This window comes from Colias eurytheme, chromosome 10 (assembly GCF_061535395.1).
Source record: "Colias eurytheme isolate Ceu_HAF_F1 chromosome 10, ilColEury1 Martin Lab GWU primary, whole genome shotgun sequence".
Lineage (NCBI taxonomy): Eukaryota > Metazoa > Arthropoda > Insecta > Lepidoptera > Pieridae > Colias > Colias eurytheme.
The window spans coordinates 1957903-1981498 of NC_142989.1; the positions used below are offsets into that span (position 1 = coordinate 1957903).

Below are 23596 nucleotides of genomic sequence, written 5' to 3' on the forward strand. Positions count from 1 at the left end.
ATATCTATTTTTATTCATACTTCACCTTATCTTAAACCTTTGTTCTTAAAATATCTAATCACCTTTTAAAAAGCCACATTATAATGTACTTACCTACCCACATTTACCGATCGGTTATAATAACATTAACAAGAAGCAAAATACAAGAAGTTATTCCCATCTTGCTCCTTTATTTCCGAACCAAATATACATATTATCAATCAAATTGGTTCAGGAGGTTACAATATAGCAAACAAATGTACGCATTTCCATAGAAACTTTCATGTCTATATTTAGTTGGTAATTCTCATTCCACAATTCAGTATAAAATCTTTAATTACTATATACATAGAACGTTATTTACATTCGTTCAAGCGATAAATTTCGTTTGCTCGTAAACGTACGCAAATCGAGATCCTGGTTTCATTAACAGAAGTGTTTCGAGAATAAACAAATGTTAACCAAAAACAGTGTTTGTTACCACTAGTGCCTGCAAACATCCTACTAATATTTTAAATGCGAGAGTTTGTGATGATGGATGTTTGGATGTTTGTAACTCTTTCACGCAAATACTACTGAACCGAATAAACTAAAATAAAATAATAATACTACAATTAAATTTGGTATGTAGGTAGCCGAAGACATAGAATAAGACATACGCTAATTTTATCCCTCAAATCCTACAGGAACAGGAACTAACTATACAGGTTTTTCTTTGAAAACGCGGGCGAAACCGCGGGCGGATAGTGCTGTAATATACTTACGCTATCTGAAAAATTAGCACGTGCGACAACAATGCTCTTTATCTGTAGTAAAAGATTTTAAGCTTATTGTCGTTTCTTTATGGCTATTCATAAAGGTTCTTTCAAATGTTCGCGCTTCGCTGTATTATCACGTTCAAACCACTAGAGATAGAATGGGAGTTATATTTCCTCTTATAATTTTAACTATAATCGATCTAACTTACTGCCCGTGGCTACGTCCGTGCTGTTTAAAACTTATTAAATTGTTTACTAAAATTCTCTTGAATCACTCTATTTATTAAAAAAACGTTTTAAAGATAATAAGGACTAATTTTAAGCATACGACAGAGAGACAGACAGACAGCGGGAAGCGAATTTGTTTCATATTATGACTTACATGATTAATAGATGTAGACAGTCATATAAAACCAGATCCGAATATTTTTACTGTTTCAAAGAATTGTTTTGACACACGAAGAAGTGTATTGTTATCAGTTAACACGTTCCATGTAATCCTTGTCACGTATGCCTAATATAAATAATCCTTATTTATATTATAATATCTAAACGATTAAGTACACCATAATATTAATATGAAATTTTATTGACTAGCTCTACAAGTTAGGACTATTGAAATTCAGCGCTGCGCAATATTGTGCAGTATCTGCTGAAAATTATCTTTTTTAAATAAATTTACTTTTTCAGATTGCGTTTGTAAATCATGTAATAATTTATGTTTTTTTTAGTTTCTTTTGTTGTTGTGAATAAAATTTCCTTCTTTTTAATTGTTTTCTAAAAGCATTTTTAGTCTGCATGTACACTTCAAAGGTCATTTTTTGTGTGCTAGGAAGTCATTTACATCAGAATGAGGACGTTATGCTTTAGCGGAACCCGAAACAAATTTACTCCGAAAGCCAAAATATTCTTAACTCTACAAAATGTACTTGTCTATATTTATAATACATGTCAAAAAATATAGTATTATTCAAATAAAATTTGTCCATTGTCAAGTTAAGGTTAGGTTACATTTAATAAAACTGTATAAATAACAATTTTTTGTTCTAAAGTGTTATTTTCTTGCAGTAAAGTTGTAACATACACCACCAATTCATTCAATTATATGTTTTTAATAATATTTAATAATCACGCACATAATTGTTAGCACATCCTTGTACTTCGAGTGTTTCCAATGTGAAAGCTGGTGTGGGTGGATTTTTACTCTTCCACGAAAAAACAGATAGGATCGTAATCAACTTTGTTGCAAAAATAGAAACAAGGCTAGACTACACTTTTACACCGGACATCAGGTTGACGTTATGTATTTTTTATTTATAATAAAGGTGGGGTATTCCCCACCTTTATTTTAAATAAAAAATTCAATATTTTCAGCCAATATTTTCAGACTGAAAAACGTTTAAAAATCTAAAAGTTTAAAGAAAGAATGAACGAATGAAACATTTGTATTGAAACTAAAGTTTCCCACGTTATTTAAACAAAAAAAAGATGTGATCGCGGGAAATGAACGGGTGTTATAAAAAAAAATATTATGAAAGGAACTTTTGTAACACGAATACCTACGTAAAATAAAGTTCAATAGATGTATGTTGGACATCGTTTCTAGGACGCATAGGTACTTTTTAGTTTTCATTTTTCGTCATGCATACATTTCTATAAATATGTTTGTATTATAATGTTTATAATATAACTAGCGGTCCGCCCCGGCTTCGCCAGTGGTACCTACATGTTTAAACTATCCTATCTCTCTAGTTGGATCGAACTGCACATGGTGTGCGAATTTTATTATAATCGGTTAAGTGGTTTAGGAGTCCATTGAGGACATACATTGTGACACGAGATTTATATATAAATATATATATATATATAAATTAAGATATATTAAGATTAAAGCTATGCACAATCTTTTTTTTAACTTTATTTTGGTCAAACAGTTCTGTTCTAGAGAAGGATTAAATTATACGCAGTATAATTATTTTCATTCTGTAATTACACTAGGTATAGTAATTAATAATAAACCTGTTGAGAATTCTAGACAAGACAGTTCCATGAACACCTTATTATTATGAACTTTGTGCACAAAGCTTTCTCCTCTTATTAATATAGTATAGTAATATTATAATATTATTTTGTACTCATGTAATATTGTACAGGGATTACGGTACGCGTCGAGGGATGCGCCTTTATCGTGGTTCTCGAGAGTACGTCGTATGCCTGTACTGACACATCGCGTCATAGATCCAAATGAAGGTTAGTTGTTATTGAATATTAAAGAAATACCTTTTATAAGTATGTATAATATATTAATTAATGATAGAGTTAAGTTTGACGGGTGATAGACGGGTGTGGGAAAAACTGAGCATAGTTGAAACTATGTGTTCCTATGTATCAATAATTATTTTATTTCTTTTATAATATTTTTAAGTTCCTTAAATCTGTATCATGATTATAATTTGTATTTATTACAAATGTCGATATAATATACAGACAATGGAAACTAATTGAAACTTAATAATATCTATTATTTCTTTCCTCTACATATATTTATAGAATTATTAAACGACACCGTTAAAGAAATCGCTATACATAACATAATATATTATACCTACATATTGCCTATGGAAAATGGTTGCGGGATGGAGCCATTTTAAGTTCATCCCACCCAAACCGTATGACCGTATTGCCTAAATATATGTTAGTAGTTAGTACTAACGTGAGGTTAGAACGTAACACATAATGTAATTGCTCATACATTTTTCAGAGATAATTCACGAAACATTATACCTACCTGAAACAGAAATTATACGAGTCTGAATATGATCCGGAATCATGTTCAAGTCAATGTTAATACGCTTAGTAATAGCGTAATCTGAAACCCTAATTTTTCGCTATGCTAATACATATAATTATTATTGGCTATTTCAAAAATTATAAAGCGTAGTTAGAACGAACTGTTAATTAATTTAAATTAATAAGATTATAATAATACATCGTATTTTTTATGACATATAAATCTACTAGTTTTACGCACTTTTGAGCGCTATTTCAATATAAAAATACCATGAAACTTCAGTAGCACAAATAAAGCCAACTAAAAACTAGCAACGTTCCATAAAATATTGGAAAATGATTACCCTACATTGAACTCATTTGTACCCACATAATATTATGTATTGAATAGTTTCAAAATCTATAACGATGGATCAATTTTATCGAACTTTTTTTTTAATTATAGCTCAAAACTTAACTAGGTACCAATTTTGTATAGATTGCTTCATGGTAACATCAGAAGAAGGGGAGCTGTTCTTCAAGTCGCCCTCCGACGAGCCGGTGGTGTGTGGTATCTACATGATAGCTGAGCCAGATAAGCGAATCCAGGTCACTTTCAACTACCTCGACGTGCCTTGCGACAATGGCGGACTTGTGGCTGTGAGTTATGTTTTTATAGGATTATAGATGCATCGAAATGTACCGAAGATTACGAATATAGAAAATACATACACACAACAATACAATTTATTACATAGACATTGAAATTGACGAAGATTAACTACATTTGTAAACTTTCATACGTAAAGTACTGTTAACTATATTTACTCAATAAGTTGCTAAGATATTTACATGATAAGAATTTGCTGTACCTAGTTGTAAATTTTATCAAACAGTATGGTAAAATTAGTACAGGATATGTTTTTAGTGTATTGTTCTTTGTTAAACAATTACATGCTGTTGTGTGTGAACAACATATTTCATGATTTACAAAGTCAGTATATAAAAATGAAAGTGTATGGTGTTTTTCTCAACTAAAGGTATCATGCCTCCGCACGAGCAGGCATAATCTGATTACCTTTGCTGCATAATCGTGTTTACCAGTTTTAACGTCATTTCATACAGCTTTCGCCACAGATAGCATAAATAAAAAAAAATCACACTAGATTTTCATTAATATATCTACATATTATATTATATTATTATTTATTATATTGTTTCATATTATGAACAAATCAACACAGAAACAATGCAATATTTAATTGTGAAGCTCTCTGTTTCCGCAATATTGTAATATTACTAATGGACGATTTTTGGCGCCCGCATTTCCGTAAATAAACACAACTTTTTTCCCTATTGTATTCAATGTACGAAACAATTATATTGTTAGAAATAAAGCCTGCTTTGACTGACTGGAGTAAAAGTTTATTTAATGTAATAATTAATATGCTGTTTTACGTAACTTAAGCAACGTAGTTGGATAAATCGCTACAAATACAGCAATATGCAGTCATTTTATGAAATATTGATACTTAGATGTAAAAATTAAATTACATTTATTATTATATTTGGAGAAAAATTAGCCTCGGCTCTACATCGATAGAGCCGGCATTTTTGTTATTTTATGCGTCCTAATTTTAATAAAAATTTTAATTAAAAATGTTTTTAATGACCTTAACGTCAGTTTTAACACTCGCTAAAAATGTTGTACCTAATAGCGTTTATTTCCAACATAGTCATCTTAACTGACATATAAGACCAGAATATATGCGTAACACCAATTATAAAAATCTAATAATTTCTAGTGGATAGATGGCTGGGAGTTAAACGGTCAAGTCTGGCCCGCTGACGCGTGGGACGACGACAGAGTCGTGGAGTCCTGCGACAGAAGGCCACAGCGAAAGCTGATATCTCGACAGAACGCAGCCCTGATACAGTACAGAGTACCAGCCAGGGGAAAGGGCTTTGCTGTCACAATACGTCACATCAAGAATAGCAGACGTGAGTGAACTTATAATTAGTTTAATGTTTAATAATTTTGGGATACGCTTATTAAATGAGACCCTTGTCCTGTCATGGTGTTAACTTTTTTGGAAGAGATGTGAATTTTATACTCCTATAATGTGACGTTATTGGCATTTTTATTTTTATGTTTTTCGCGTGAGCATTAAAGTCATATTATATTATTAATATTAAATAATTAAAAATCTTATAAGTTTAAGTTATTTTATAACTAAATGATTTGTATTCTATAATTTTATTTCTGAAAAATGAATTTGAGGTAATAACTAAAAAGCTTTTTGTTATTACTTATTAATTTGTGTCGTGATTTTATTGTAACAATAAGTTCAAACTCTTCAATTTGACCTTTGTTTCTGTAATTGTAACGAATTTCAAATGCAATTTGTTTCCCAAACCACGTTATCCATCGTTTTAATGCTTTCTTTAACGATTGCTACGACACTGTCTAAATTAAACGTAAAAACAACAGTGTACATTGTAAATGTATCCAAGTAAATTGAAATGAATCCAAGTAAATTGAAATGAATCCGAGTAAATTAGAAACAGGACTATTTATAAATAGATGTAATTGATCGTGAAAAATGGTTCACAATCCAAGTAACTGTAATAGATTGTCCATTGTCTTATATAAACAGTATGGAGGTATATTAAGTTACATTGTATTACGAATTGCTTTCCAACAAGGTGATTTCGTTTCTTAATTATTTCTGTGTAACTAGATATCGAATTATAGAGAACAATTGGGATTCTGTTTGTCGCGCAAATCAAATTAAATGTAATAGATTTCCACTTGTTTTATTTTAACACGGTTTCTTGTTTATTTCTACAGCATTGTTAGTTTATTGTCATTACAACAATTTATGATTAAGCTTGTAAAATTGCAATCAAAGTAACTTTTAGAAAGGATGCATAATATGAACGTTATGGATCATTCAATTGAGTATTAATCATTGAATTTATATGCAGCAGAATATTTAATTAAATTATTAACTTATATGAGTTTGCCAAACCCTAATTGAATTGCAAATAGAATTTATCGGTAAAATTGCTGGACCAGCACCTAACAATAGTAACTATAGTAATAGTTAGGTTAGTAGTAATGGTAAATGGTAAGTAATCGATTGTGTGGAAATCGCAACTCAAAATCATCATTCAACAAATCATTCATTTAATTGGAATATATTATATTTGTGTATAACTTCGAGCATATATATGCTCGATAATTTAACATACTTGCCTAGTTTTCACCATGAAGCTTTTGCTTAGTTTACTAGGAAACGTTCGATTAAGCATATTTATTGTTTGTGCAGTCAATACAAAACCTGAAATATTATAGTTACTACGTTTTTTATATTTTATTGATCAAGTTTAGATGTGGCGCACTGTTAGTCTACATCTTTTTTACCTACACGCTTTATATTAGCTTCACCTGTATGTTTGTTTGTAACCGACTTCTTTGGGCGCGATTTTGACCCACTTTAAACGGCCAGATTTCGTTCAAACTTTGTAGATTTATTGAGGACCGATGACAATACACTAATTTGATAAAATTTTATATTTTTTAGCTCGGTTTTCTATAAAAAGCGTGTTTTTTAGTTTTTTTTTTAAACTATTATTATTATAGCTCATTCTGTCAATACAAGTAGCACACATAATGATTTATTCTAGCCTGTAATCTAATGCTCTTCGGCTCGGAGGGCGTATACACGCTACGGAACCACGGGGAGACCGGCAACTGTTCACTCATTGCTATATCTCCCGCGACGGTACGAGTTCTGGACCTCAACGTCGGCCAGACTGTGAAGCGTGGGACTTTATTGTATGTGGAGACGGGGACTTTACATCGAGTGAGTGGGTCTTTATGTCTTTGTATGATAAGTAATAGTTGGATTTTCTTTCTTTAGGACTTTAGGTAATAGGGGTCGGTCAATCGTTTTATCGTTGGGGAGAAATTATTTCCGGTGCGATGAATAGTAGTAGAGTCTATAGTTATATCATAAGGTTCGTGGCAGTCTGAAATATTATGGTTTTGTTATAAAAAAATAATTGCAATCAGATTTTAACAAATTATGATAACTGTGCATGTAATGTATGCATGCAAAAATTAGTGAATATTGTTTAAAAATAATTCTTAACTATCGCTTTTATCGTGTTCCTACGTAGGTAATATAGGAATATAATATAAAAAAGGTTTAAGTATTATTTTAATTTTTGCAATAACCAACGTACAAAGAATGTTAATATTTTTAACCTTTGATCTTATATATTCGGTTCGCCATCCTAACAATTGAATAGTGCTTCTAAATTCATTGAAAAATGTTGTCACCACATTGTATCTTTAATTCATTTTCCGTTTTAAGAAATCTATATAGAGATTATTAATCTATTATAGTAATTACATTTTAAACATATACACGAAGAAGCTTTATAAAAGATTCATGCACTATTGTTCACTCTATTGAGTGTGTATGTAATCGATTTGATCATTTTTCTCTCCTTTGTATTTAAAATTTTAATTAATTTGAACTCAAACACCCACATTCATTCACTTATTTCTTTGAGGAACACGTTTCAATCCCTGTATTATACAGACCAATGATTTGGAAAGCTTTTTCTATTAGAATTATAATTTATATTCGTATTTTATATGAAATGGTCAATGGACTTCTATTTTTGTAATAAAGGATAACTTCGGTAATGTAAATTCCGTTTGATGAAAATAATTAATAAAGTGATGGATAATTTATTAATTAATAAAATGTAAGAAAACAAATTAATCCCATTTTACTATATAAATTATTTCATTATTTAGTGGTAGGAAACACGACTTTAGTGTTTGTATTGTAACTTTGTAAGGTGAATTTCTACATCGTATCTTCACGTTTTCACTGATTTCAATACAATTAAGATATTCAGTAGGTATGCTTAGAGCCCTTTCCTTTTTTATTATGAAATAAGGTGTGATAGTATACAGTTAACTATAACAAAGGTACTTGGTATTGATTATAAGGACACATTGTAAAGTTTCGTATGATCTAGTTCTAGAGTTTCTATGATCAATGAGTCGAGTTGTTCAGTCATATTATTGTGTGTAAAAAAATTGATCATTTTACAATAATCAGCTCATAATATATTATGCAAACTTCAGGTATTTAGTTCAATTTGAATTCTGAGCAATTGTTTTAACGAAACATCACTATTGTCGAGCCAATTTAATAGGCAACATTTGACGTCTATCAATTTTATCTTCGAAGAGAGGTAACCTGCTTAAAAACATCGATTAAAGTGAATTAATCGATATGGATTTGAAACATTTGTCAATCGAATTTATTAATTTATGATGATTTTTATTCACAAGTAATCAATGCATTCGATTCAAGATGTCAGATTTCGATTTTTAGAGTAACGTCTCTGGTATTTAAAAAGAAAAAAGGTTTATTGACACAAAATTGTAGTGACGTCAGTTCTTCAATTCAGAAATTGTTTATTATGTTTAGAATGGTTTATCAGTAAAATGAAATCTTAAAATTACTTGTATCGGTCATTATTATTATAAATATGTAGTCGTAATTGAAAAAAGTTCAGCAAATGTGCAGTTCTAACAAAACGAAATATCATGTTATTCTATGTCGTCGTTACTAGGTTACGTTGTTGAATTTTGTTGAACTGTCAAATGTTGCCTATTAAAATGGCTCTACTATACATAGTATAAAACAAAGTCGCTTTCGCTGTCCCTATGTATGCTTAAATCTTTAAAACTACGCTACGCATTTTGATGCGGTTTATAGATAGAGTGATTCAAGAGGAAGGTTTTAGTATATAATTTATTAGGTTTTCGACAAAGCGGGCGAAGCCGCGGGCAGTAAGCTAGTAAAATATATGTCAAAGAAATCATAAGCTTCCAAAATGAGTGTAAAAAATGTCCCCTCTCGCATGCGAAATTCTTTTGTTCCGAATTCTATATTTACATTCTTTTGTTATATTAAAAATACGTACCTAAGGATTAATTAGAGGGTATTTCGGCCTGTTAGTGCACAAAGCGGGGATTACATGACTTCGTGGAGATAGGCGGTGCGAGCGGGCTGGACCATACTAGCATGGAGGTTTTCGACAGCGTGTGTGGACTGGACTCTAATGAAGGTAAAGCTAATAGTACTATAAGCCAAATGTACATTTTGCTTAGGTTTAAGTGCAGGTTAGAATTTAAGCTATAGTTTGAATTGTTGTACAGTATTTGTGGGATTGCGATGGTCAATGGTCGGCTTTTGACAAATGGTCATTATTATTCTTATTTTTATGATATTTGAAATAAATATATTCTTTGGGCATTTTTATTTCATTTTCATTAATATTATGTTGAATTTTATTAAGAAAATTTTTATAATATTATTATGAAGCACCCTAAAAACATTGTATAACTCCATAAGACATAAGAATTACGTATAAACGAAAACTTTCATAGATATCACAATGATGCAGCATTATTTTTTCCTAGAAGCTTCCATTGCTAATGCACGCTAATAGTTCTAGGAATCATAACTAGATCTTTGACATAAATTTACAGAACGGTTTGACACGTTTTTCACGTAGGTATAAGTCTTACTTTGTTGCGTGGGCAGAGTTTTTCATAAAACAAAAACTGATAGGTTCAGGTTATAATATTGTTTTCCACGTTTAGTTTGAATAAGAACATTGAAATTTCAACACTTTTCCAGAATTGATTAAATACTATAATATTGATTATCTTCCCGAACAATAATGTACCAATAGATTGTTCATTATAAACAGAAGTTCCCGTTGACTAGTTAAGCCAATTTAAGGTTTTATCGGAATAAACAGACACATTGATCGAACATTAAAAAACGTTAAAAACTGCACATGTGACTTTATGTTATTGATCATCAGCTATAAATAAAGACATGTAAAAAATATATGCAAATATCATGACTCTACTGAAGCCATACTGAATAGTAAATGGTGGGTCTGAAATAGCATAGATTGACAGTTGGCGTCTGATCTCGAAGGACATTTGATTGATGAATGATCTGCAGAAAAATAAATGGCTTTTCAACTTGCATTTATAATGTGTTTGCGAAATGGGAACAGTTTTTTTTCCTATTTAAAACTTGTATTAGAAACTTCTTTTTGAAATTTCCTTTTGTTTGGCGGATTTTTTATTAAACACTTGACCGTAATTTGAAGCTTACTTCATTGAGAAGGCACCTAGCTTTTTCCGCCTATTCTTCCCTCTCTTTCCGTTGTATGTATGCTATCTCTCTCGCACACCTCTCCACCAGGTGGCGGGGCGCACGATAATGTCGGGCGCTGGATGGTTTCATTGGCGTCTAGCTTCCGCCGCGAGAAGGTTGTCTACAAGACTACAACCTTGGTGCTATTAAGTATTAAGTATTGCTTAAAGCAAGTGCTAAAAGTGTTAAAAAGTGTATCCCGTCGGATCGGTACAGTGAGTTATTTTTACATCTATTCTAATAATATTTTACTTAAAAATGAGTAAAAATCTTTAAAGTCAACGGTATAGTATAATCGTTGGACTTTATTTAAAATGCTGAGGTTTTTAATGAATCCTTCAGCAATAGTTTATTTTTCAATATGCTTAAATACTTAATAGCATGAATAAAGATATTTAAAATTAACGATACAACCGTTACATTTTACTTGAAATAGTAACTTTTCTTTTGAAATATTTCATTATGCAATATGTACTAATTAATATTTGAATTTTTAATACTGTGAGTAAAGCTATTTTAACGGTGTTACCGTTCGGCTTTACTCGAATCGTTAATATTACTTTTGTGATTATTTGATATTACTAGATATATCAAATACCCTCTCTTGTATATAGATATTTTTAATATTTTATTTCATTTTTAATAATGTGTTTTTATTACAAGGGTACAAGTGAATTTTTCGTGGAAAAATTACACATACAATCCATTGCTACGACTTTATTACATTGTCGTTATCGCTAGGAACGGTTCGGAATTCCTATCATAGTTTATTACTAAAAATTATCGAACGAGATGAGTCAGCTCCAAGAAGTCACGACATGTCAGAACACGTTGTGATATTATTTTATAAATCGTACGGGAGTTACCGCTCAACTGAATAATGATGGAATTCGCTCATGTATAGTAGATACGTACCATGAATGTTCCACACATTCAAAACTATCCGTAGTCTATACGTGTCCTTTTATGAGTATTATTCTGATCCGTTTTTATGTGAAAATAGACATATTACACACGGCTAATTTGATTGAAAATTACGTTTCCTATGTTCAAATGATGCAACTTTTTTGTTAAAACGAGTAAGTACCAAAAATTTTGCAATTAAATTCTTTGGTTTACTGAACTTGTGCTGAAAGGGTTATCGTATAATAATTATCGAGATATCTTAATATAAATTAGATTTAGATACACTTATTTCAAAGGATTTACAATTCACTTCTAACGTTTTAGAATAATATTATAAACTTGTACACCTTGACAAAAAGTAAAAAATTGCGGGTGAGTGGAGATTATTTTGTGCAATTAAATATAACGTCCTACGACGGTATGGTTGCGTTCGTAAGGAATGTTAACGGATATAAAGCAACTAAATGTTACATCGATTGCATGAACAAAAATAAATATGAATCGAAGTTCATTTTAAAATTTAGTGAATTGATTTGAATTATGAATTTATTAAATGTCGCTAACATTGGAAAATAAGTTAAAGGACCTTGTTAATTGCTATATTATTTAAATGATTATTTACTGCTATTTTTATATTAGCACTAAGGTGTATTCTTGCTCGAAGCAGAATACATAAATGTGGCCACTACTCCTCGCAGGGGTTAGCCAGGTCAAATTCACCCTCGCAGGGTGTCTCTTAAGCATTTTTTGGCAGGCCCTACTTATTTCTAGTTACAAACATCCCTCGCGCAGCTGTCGCTCGCAGGGAAATGGTGCAAATATATATCGGCCCTCGCGGGGCTTTGATTATGTTGTAATAAATTTGCGCCTTCAATAATCTGTGGTCACTTTTCATGTAATGGCAACATTTTGTTTTGTACTTCCTCTTCTCTGCGGACATTGCTCGTGTAACACGTATATTTTTCATCTTAATAAAGTTTTTCTTGTAAAACGTGCACCTGGGTTTTTATTGACTATACCAACAAGATAACAACAGGTTATGGGCCCAGGCTACGAAACAAAATATAGTCAATCAGTATAAAAACCTACGAAGAAAAAGTAACAATAATTGTACCGGTCACGCCACGTGTTCTGAAGTGTAAAGATTCGTGGTAAAGTTCTTTCAACAACAATATCAGTATGTCGTCAAACACATTGGCATTAATTGAGAAATTAACAGGCCGCGATAATTACGCCACATGGCGTTTTGCTGTCCAAACATATCTTCAACACGAAGAACTGTGGGACTGCATTGTGGGTGATCAGACATTGGACAAGAAAAAAGATACAAAAGCAAGATCAAAGATCATTCTTTTAGTTGATCCGGTAAATTATGTGCACATACAAGAAGCTAAAACTGCGAAAGAAGTCTGGGAAAATTTGTCTCGTGTCTTCGATGACTCCGGGCTGACACGGCGAGTTGGTCTTCTACGTGACTTATGTAACACAACGCTAGAGGGATGTCCGAACGTTGAGGAATACGTGAGTAAAATTATGACTACTGCTCATAAATTAAGAAATATTGGTTTTCAAGTAGATGATGAGTGGCTCGGCACCATGCTGCTTTCCGGTCTACCTGAAACTTATAAACCAATGATTATAGCAATAGAAAGTTCAGGCATGAAAATTTCATCAGACTCCGTCAAATCAAAATTATTACAGGATGTCAAACAATCAAATAGTGATAGAGCTTTTGCTTCAAGTCAGAGATTTAATAATAAATGTAAAAGAAATTCTAAAGGCCCCCGCTGCTATACATGCAACAAATATGGTCATAAAAGTCCTGAGTGTAAATCAAATACAGTAAATAATGATCGGAAGATTTCTTATAAACCGACTAGCAGGTCATCATATGCTGCTGTATTTATAGCATCTTCTGAGTGCTCTGATTACTGGTATATTGATTCTGGCGCTTCTGCACATATGACAAAACATAAAAACTTATTCATAGAGGAATATACTTCAAATATTAAATCAATTAAAGTTGCAAACAACAAAACACTACCTGTTCAAAGCTCAGGAAAAATTAGCTTGAGTGTTTTTAACGATAGAGGCCATGAAAATGAAATAATATTTACAAATGTTTTATATGTACCTGAACTCACTACAAACCTGCTTTCTGTCAGTCAAATTGTTAACAATGGTGGCCAAGTAAGATTTAATAAGAATGGTTGTGCTATACTGAACAATAAAAATGTTATCATAGCTACAGCAAATTTGATTAATAATATGTATCGCCTAAATATGCCTGGTGGCTATGCATGCATATCTGATGTAATCAAGCAAGATACTTACCTGTGGCACCAGAGAATGGGTCAGTTGAACTTTCAGACGATGAAAAATATATGTGTTGCACTGAGTAATGTCCGCAGACCAACATCTGTCCGAAGACCAACAGATGTCCGTAGATCAACAGCTGTCCGCAGACCAACAGCTGTCCGAAGATCAACAGCTGTCCGTAGACCAACAGCTGTCCGCAGACAAACATCTGTCCGAAGACCAACAGATGTCCGTAGATCAACAGCTGTCCGCAGACCAACAGCTGTCCGAAGATCAACAGCTGTCCGTAGACCAACAGCTGTCCGCAGACAAACATCTGTCCGAAGACCAACAGATGTCCGTAGATCAACAGCTGTCCGCAGATCAACAGCTGTCCGTAGACCAACAGCTGTCCGCAGATCAACAGCTGTCCGTAGACCAACAGCTGTCCGAAGACCAACAGCTGTCCGCAGACCAACAGCTGTCCGAAGATCAACAGCTGTCCGTAGACCAACAGCTGTCCGCAGACAAACATCTGTCCGAAGACCAACAGATGTCCGTAGACCAACAGCTGTCCGCAGATCAACAGCTGTCCGTAGACCAACAGCTGTCCGAAGACCAACAGCTGTCCGCAGATCAACAGCTGTCCGTAGACCAACAGCTGTCCGTAGACCAACAGCTGTCCGTAGACCAACAGCTGTCCGTAGACCAATTACAGCTGTCCGCAGACCAACAGTTGTCCAAACGTACACAGCTGAGTACCTGGTTAATCGCTCTCCGACAAGATCGCTATCTTATAAAACACCAGAAGAGATGTGTACTGGATACAGATTTATAGCGTCTAATACAAGAAAATCAATTAAAAGCAGAGACGCTATATTCTTAGAATCAACAGTGAAAAGAGATTATGTGCCTATTGAATCAGCCACAAATAAAAGTTTAAATAAAACTCAGAATGTAGAAGAAATTGAATATGACTCGTCGGATGATAATATATCTGTTTAAATATTAAAAATAAAAGTGAAAGCTCTTACCTGTGCTATGGAGATCAACCAGATTATGAAGTTCTTATAATTATGAAAAAGCAATTAATTCTGTTGATGCTGCTAAATGGATAAAGTCAATTAACGAAGAACTTTATTCTCATCAACAAAATAACACATGGACTTTAGTGGATAAAACCCCTGATATGAAAATAATTGGTTGTAAATGGGTATTTCGCATTAAAGAGGAAACTACAGGTCCACGATTTAAGTCAAGGCTTTGTGCCAAAGGATATTCACAGACAAAAGGTATCGATTACCAGGAAACATTCTCTCCGACAGTCAGGTATGATTCCATACGTATTTTACTTTCAGAATCTGTCCAACAGAATCTTCAGATAATACAGCTAGATGTTAAAACAGCATTCCTGTATGGTGAGCTTGAAGAAGACATATACATGACCATACCAGAGGGCTTAACCTATGATGCAAACAAGGTATGTAAGCTTAATAAATGTTTATATGGCTTAAAGCAGGCTTCCAGATGCTGGAACTCTAAATTTGATACTGTTTTAAAGAAATTTGGACTAGTTAATAGTAAAGCTGATCAATGTGTGTATATTGGCACTATCAATGGAGAAAAATGTTACCTATGTCTGTATGTTGATGATGGATTATTATTTTCAAAAGATGAATCAACATTAAAGGAGTTGATTAATGATTTACAATCAATATTTGAAATTAAAACTTGCTCACTCAGAAACTTTGTGGGTATGGAAATAGAGAAAAGTGACAAGTATATTTTCATACATCAGTCAAGTTATATTGAAAAGTTATTAAACAAATTTAATTTATATAATTGTAATCCCAACAGCATTCCAATTGATCCACATTTAAAACTAGAAAAAGGAGAAGGGGAAAATGAAAAGAACATTCCATATCGAGAGGCGGTTGGTTCATTGATGCATCTAGCTACAGTAAGCCGACCTGACATTTCATATGCTGTGAGTTTGGTAAGCCGTTTTTTAAATTCTTATGACAAAGACCATTGGAGCGCTGTTAAGAAAATCTTTAAATATTTAAAAGAGACTAAAGATTACGGTCTATGTTACACTCCAATGTCTGAACCTAACACAATCATTGGCTATAGTGATGCCGATTATGCAAACGACCCCAGCACTAGACGTTCAGTCACGGGATATGTCTTTATGAGGAATGGAGGAGCAGTCACATGGGCTTCTCAAAGGCAGCAGACAGTTGCCCTCTCCACTACCGAGGCTGAATTCATGGCAGCCTGCGCTGCGACCAAAGAGGCTATGTGGGTTAAGCAATTGTTATGTGATATAGGTGAATTTAATCAAAAATCAGTATGTTTGAACTTAGACAACCAAAGTGCCATAAGTGTAATAAAAAAATTAACTTTCATAAAAGATGTAAGCATATAGATATTAAATTTCATTTTATTAAAGAGAAATATTATAGTAAAGTTATAGATTTAAACTATGTATGTAGCGATGAGCAACTTGCTGATATCTTTACCAAACCACTGTCTAAAGTAAAATTTAGTTATCTGAGAGACAAAATTGGAATTCAATATTGTAACCAGTAACACTTGATTATTTATATTGTATAAGCCAATGTAAACTTTGTTTATAAATTATTTTAATTATTTTAATTTCATGTATTTCTGTGTATAAAAGGTAAAACTGTTTCTGTAAACTGTCTGTTAGAATTCTAACAAATATCAAGTGTTAAGTTATTAGTTTTCTTTTTGAAAATGTTAAGTTGTTTCTTTTATTTGTTTTGTATGAAGTTAGGATTGTTGAGTATTGTAGCAAACGTTAAATGAGAGCTATGCAGTAAATGTAAACTTTTGTGTACCGTGTAATAATTATAATGTGTTTGTTTTTAACAGTAAAAGTTAAATTTCTGTAAAATTGTAAAATTGTTGCATTCTGAAGGCATTAATTTAGGAGGAGTGTTGTAATAAATTTGCGCCTTCAATAATCTGTGGTCACTTTTCATGTAATGGCAACATTTTGTTTTGTACTTCCTCTTCTCTGCGGACATTGCTCGTGTAACACGTATATTTTTCATCTTAATAAAGTTTTTCTTGTAAAACGTGCACCTGGGTTTTTATTGACTATACCAACAAGATAACAACAGATTACAATCGTCCCTCACGGAAAAGATGGTGCGAATATATATCAGCCCTCGCGGGGCTTTGATTACAACCGTCCCTCATGGAGAAATGGTGCAAATATATATCAGCCCTCGCGGGGCTTTGATTACAACAGTACCTCACGGAGACATGGTGCAAATATATATCAGCCTTCGCGGGGCTTTGATAACAACCGTCCCCACGGGGAAATGGTGCAAATATATATCAGCCCTCGCGGGGCTTTAATGGCGATTGGTGCAAATATACAAAGGATTGATCATTAAAATGATCATAGATATTTGCTTTTGTCAACGAGGACCCACGAAAGAAGTTTTGGATATGACCGTATCGGATCTTCACTCTTCTAAGGTAGGTAGAAAAAGGTTTTGAAATCTACTTCACAGTGGGCAGTATAGTAAATGACCTAATAAATACAATAAAGGTTAGATACGTCAAATAATGGGCGCATGAAATTGATACTTCGTATCCTAAAAGTTTACGCTTCAGGAATCAGGAAACCACCATTGGTTTACCAATTATGGAAATTGGAATTGAACAAATTGTATTTACCAATGCAAAGCCTAATCACAACAAAGGAAGGCGAGTCGGATCAAATATCATCTCGCAGATGATTTGTGGCGGTGGTTTCGAGGATTGTCACCAAGCCTTGTGTCAACGGTATGTTTGGTATCGTAATTAAATGGCACTAGCCGACCAATTTTCATATACAAACATCGGAAGAGATTTTTTAATCGCAAAGCGATTGAATGTAACAAATGACGATTGATTACGTATAGTTGACCTCTCATAGGCCTATTTTAGTTGCCCGGTCTTGTAGGCAATTTATTTGACTCGTTTTTCAACCCATTTGACCTCATTATTGCACCCATGAGATTTTTCTTCGGGGCTCAAACAATAAATCGCTGAGGGATTAGGATAATCGTTTGTTAGACAAGTTTTTTGTCATCCCACCAGGATTATTATATTGTATAATAAAGTTATATACAACTATTAACGTAAAACGTTTAAGTACTCAACGAATGCTGAGAATACTGACTGTTGAGTTACATAGGATAGAGGATAAATAACGGAAAGTCAATCTTTCCAAACAAAAGCCTCTTATTATTAGATATTACTTGGAACCCCTACCCTTAACGAGAAAGCTCTGCCAAATGACTTCTCATTTCTTTGCTTTGAGGGGGGGGGGGGGGCAATAAATGAAATGTACAGGCTATACGGCTTTTAAAATATAAGTCTGGTAAGCGAACTAAACTTTGCTGGTTTAGTTCTTGCTATATCGCTATCCGTGCCTGCTTCTCGTGTTTACGGGTGAATTAAGTTTATCAATAATCATAAATGCAATGCTATTCAGAGGATATACTGCATTTAAAACATGACAAAGTCTGGTAAGCGAACTAAACTTTGCTAGTTTAGTTCTTGCTATATCGCTGTCCGTGGCTGCCTCGCGTGTTTACGGATGAATAAAGTAATGTCCTGTCTTCGCATCCACAGCTAACTGTCCTATACTGTCATAATCTTAACACAGATTCATTCGACATAGCTCCCCACGAGCTCAGTTCTTCATTTTTGCACTCGCACAACTGTGGACAACACAAGAGCGATGCCTCCATTGGTAGCAGTTACAATCAAGGGATAACTAACCTTAGGCTAGCCATATTACGGATGTTGGAACAACCGACTATATTCAGGGCAATTTTCTTTGTTCAGTGTAACGTTTAGACTGTCGTAGCATTCCTACGGAACAAAGATGGGATCAGATCTGCATCCTTAATGCAGTTAATCGAAAGGAGATACTTTCAGACGACGATAGTATTCAAAACCCACCATATTCCTTAACATAATAATGCATAGTTAAGCTTATAATCTCTCTTGCCATTATCCTGCAGCAGAATTCCTTGGCGATAATTTATCCTCGTTAGAACGAGCAAGGGTTGTTACGATAATATGAGAAATCCTAGTCAGTTAGAGACCTGAACGACGCGATAGAGTACCGCTATTTCAGTAGTAGTAACACCTAGAAGGGTGAAGGTATTCTGGAAAGCGGAACTGAAGGCCCGGTCAGCAGCATCAGCCACCTAATAGACAGTGTTCAGTGCTGCACCACTATAATCTGCAAAATGACTCTGACGGTATGAAAATGTGGAGTACATTTTCAAAATATCAAATGATATAGTTGGAATAAAAATCCTTTTTGCCTCCGTCTATCCAAAAGACATACGGAGTAGCTAGTAGTAGTTGGTTGAATTAGAATAAAGTAACTATAGTTAAAATCCTTTGTTACTGACTGGATAAATTTGGCTCTTTTCCTATCTGACGTTCATATAGCTGTTGACTGCCTAGTGTTGTGCACAAACACTATTATTATAAACTAGCGGTCCGCCCCGGCTTCGCTCGTGGTACTTACGTTTTCTCTACATAAAAACCATCCTCGTACTTCAAGGAATATAAAAAGAATTATCGAAATCGGTTCAGCCGTTCTCGAGTTATGCGCTTACCAACACATTTTGCGATTCATTTTTATATAAGTATAAGAAGATAAGTCACGTTATGTAGTCCCGAGGCTTTCGGTATATAAGTTCTGATGTAAATCATAATTATATCTTAAAACCGAATTGATTAAAAGTAACGTACTTGGCTGTAGTAATTGCAGTTTTGGGACACAGATAAGCTCCTTATCATTTTAGTCTCAGTTCAGTATATTTGTTTCCAGTACAGAGTTTATGACCTATCAGTTTTAAATAAATAATTCATGCATTGTACTGAAAGTACTAGCCATGTTTAGATTATGATTGGTGGCGTTGGCTCTAAACATTAATAGATACCGCACGGTTTGGTTGGATGTTAAAAATCTGTATTATAATTAAAACCGTTTACCTGTTTTGATTTTTTATTGCCTTATTCAAGGGGTGACCTTTTAAATTTATTTCTGACCCCAAAAGTAAGGACCAAGTTCTCTTCTTGTCCGCTTGTAGCAGGTTGGGTTAAAACTGTGTGAGTTGAGACAGGTGGTAATTCTATGTTAAGATGATCCAATTGTGCTTCTACAGAGTTCTAATTGAATAAATAAAGGTTTGAGTTTGAGGTATTTTTGCCTCGTCGGGATCAGCTGTTGCTTCATTTTGTAAGTAACATCTAAATGCGTAATTGAAAGTCGTTACTGGCGCTTTCGCAGATTTACGCTAAAGATAGTGAAAATTGTAGTAACTTTAACTTTTCAAGCCCAAAAGGTTAACTAAGGTACGCTTGAACCAATCTCATAAGTTCTAATACTTTTAATCATTATGATTAACTTTAACTTTTCATCTGGGATTGTTAATATATTATATAATATAAAAATTTGTGTGATTTATTGGTAGGTATACTATCTGCACACCTTACTCTTTCAAATAAAGAAATAAGTAATTACTTATGTATTCAGATTCACATTGGCGTCCATATATTGTACACCAGGTGGGTAACAAGCAGGTCTCAATGAAGTAAGCTTCAAATTACGGTCAAGTGTTTAATAGCTGTGTTTTACCTGAAAATAAAACACATATTAAATACTTACCTATATTTGAAGCTTACACTTAACGTCCACCTGTTGTGGATTTCGACTCAATGAAAAACATCCAGCGCCCGACATTATCGTGCGCCCCGCCACCTGGTGGAGAGGTGTGCGAGAGAGATAGCATACATACAACGGAAAGAGAGGGAAGAATAGGCGGAAAAAGCTAGGTGCCTTCTCAATGAAGTAAGCTTCAAATATAGGTAAGTATTTAATATGTGTTTTATTTTCAGGTAAAACACAGCTATTAATTTTGGGACGATTTCAAATAAACATATTTCATGGTCACTAAAGAATAGCGCCTTTTAAATAAAATATTGTCCTTTTTATAGTCGTTTTTTGATTACTAATTTGCCTTTACCAAAAACAAATAAAAGGCTTTGGTTCGAGAGTTACGCCTTAACCATAATAAATATTATACTTACATGCTCTATAATATAAATGCAATCATGGTCTTATTAGAATTTTCTTTCAGGCCTCGTATACTAAATAATGGTCATTCAATTCCATACAATCATACGCCCTTATTGTTCAAAGAGTTTGATTGCACAACAAAATGTTACAAATTGTGTTTGACAAATGCTAAAGTAATATATTGTTCAAATTGTGTATTGTTTTGTTTCTGTAACACGCGGAACAGAAAAATGATTGTTTCGTAAATATGTAATGTGCAATTGATTCATAGGTATGAAAGCTGACTTTTAGAAATGTTCCATGGAACATTTTTGTAAATGGAACAGGGGTTAAAGTTAATAATTTTGTCTCGGCTTCAAAACTAGTTGAGCGCAAAAAATGAATTTTTGATAAATAACTGAAAAATACATAATTATAAGCTAGCTTTTTACTTTTGAAAAATGTATAAGTATCATCAGTTAATCTAGCTTTTATTCAATTTATCACCATCTACTTGTTATATATTAAACCAAAGTCCCTTCAACTATTTTTGTGTTAAAACTAATTTAATATCAAACTACAACTTAGTTTCGAGCTTTTTATTTAAAAATTATTATTAATACAGTTTTTGAAATCTCTACACATGTCACAAATCAACGCGATCTCTAAGTAAAAAAAAAGTTTTCTATTTTTAAGCATAAAAGCTGTTTGTACAAAATAAATAAAAAGTCGATAATGGCCGTCTGTTACAAGGTGCACTTAAAATCCAATTATTGTCAGTCTATAGACGTTGAGATGACGTCATCATTTTCCTTTTGCCAACGGAAACATTTTTATCATCAAGTGTCTTAAATGGTTTGTCATTTTTTTTAAGACAACTTTATTCTTTACTATCTCTGCAGCATTACACTTAGGGCCAATTTTTCAATGCTTGGATAAAACTTATTCGTCGAATAATGTATAAAACTACCATTTTAAAAACGTATTCTAATTGCCTGTATTTGACGGTTTACGTGACATTTTAATATTATCGTGTAATACTTTATTGGACGGATAAGTTTTATCCAAGCATTGAAAAATCGGCCCTTAACGTATAAACCAGAGCGGGAATTATTCCGTTTTATTTTTTCATTAAACCTTCGTTGAAATCTATTTTAACTTCACCAATACGTGTTGACCCATAAAATTTATAGAGACATCATATTAATATCAATTTTGATATTTCTTTCATTTTATTCACACTTTCTTTCAATCTCTTAAATTATTGTTAAGAATGAATTGGTATAATTTAATTATATCTAAAAATAAATGGTGTATTGATGTAATTGGAAAGAATTAAAAGGCAAAAGGGAGTTACTACTAAATAATAAGTACACTTTTTATAACGTTATGGAAACATATCAACGGAAATTAGAAGTAGAATTTACGATCAGAAAATACTTTTAAAAGTATGAATGCAAACACGAGTCTGCATACTCTACTACTTACTACTTCTTTGCATTGACTGTTGACTTTCGTATTCCCAAGGATTTATAACTCTTATTATTTGTGGACTTTCATAGCGTTTCCTTGTTAGAATGTAGATAGAGCTAAAACTAGGTATATTTAATTACAATAATGAGTAGGTATAAAAGGTAAAGTATTATTCATTTATTACGCATAGGTATATTTAAAAAAAAACAACAAGGATGGTAATATTTTCATGTCTAATGCTAAAAATAATAGAAGTCGAAAACGGAAATAATTATCAACTGGCTTATTTTCTGTACATCTGCTACCTCTCTCTTGTTTAAGGTCTAATCAGAATTCGTAAATGTTTACCAACATAAATAAATGATAACGCTAATAGGTATCAAATTGCTATACTTAATAATAAATTAACCAAATTATCTGTGTTTCCAGCCCGCCGCCTCGTATCCATAGCCTGCGAAGACACGGTAGTGCGGCTGGTCTCCAGTGGCCGCTTCCAAAACTCTGTGACCCTCGCCTTCTCGCCGCTCCCCATGGAGCACATAGAACACGCCGATCTAATCTGTGGCTTAAACGACGTTTAAATATATAAACCCGTCTAGTGATTCCCTCATAAACTTTTACAATCTGTTGTAACATTATTTTGTAAAACAAGTACAATTTTAAGCCAACTTGTTTTACAATTTTAAGCCACAAGAAATGTGCGTCGTGGAAAGTTTCATTCGTGTTTCTCCACCGAGTTTTACAAAGAATTCTACGCGGTATGAAGGCTTAGACATTATGTATTTGTTCAAATGTAGTGAATAGGCTTATCTACCTGAACACAGCATGTATCGATGCAATACGGTTAAATCTAAATTCCATGAAAATCTTCCTTTGAATAACTGTTAAAGTATTCTTACACCAATCGTTTGTAAAAATGGCTTGAGAATATTTATTGTGAACGTAGAAATGTAATAAGTAGTGAAACCATTTATTCTAGTCAAAGGTGTTAAGAGATTTCCTTCCCAAAGTCCCAATAAAAGTAACTCATCGAAAAA

General features: G+C 33.1%; 1 protein-coding gene across 1 annotated transcript in view; it reads left to right on the forward strand.

The window, feature by feature from the left end:
- Positions 1–23596, forward strand: part of LOC149905022 (corticotropin-releasing hormone-binding protein) — a 30114-nt gene extending 6518 nt beyond the window's left edge. Inside the window, exons 2-7 of the mRNA XM_090106467.1 lie at positions 2891–2987; positions 4006–4166; positions 5312–5507; positions 7197–7375; positions 9560–9668; positions 22989–23596. Coding sequence (XP_089962593.1) covers positions 2891–2987; positions 4006–4166; positions 5312–5507; positions 7197–7375; positions 9560–9668; positions 22989–23140 — 894 coding nt within the window. The 3' untranslated portion in view covers positions 23141–23596. The remainder of the gene's footprint in view (positions 1–2890; positions 2988–4005; positions 4167–5311; positions 5508–7196; positions 7376–9559; positions 9669–22988) is intronic.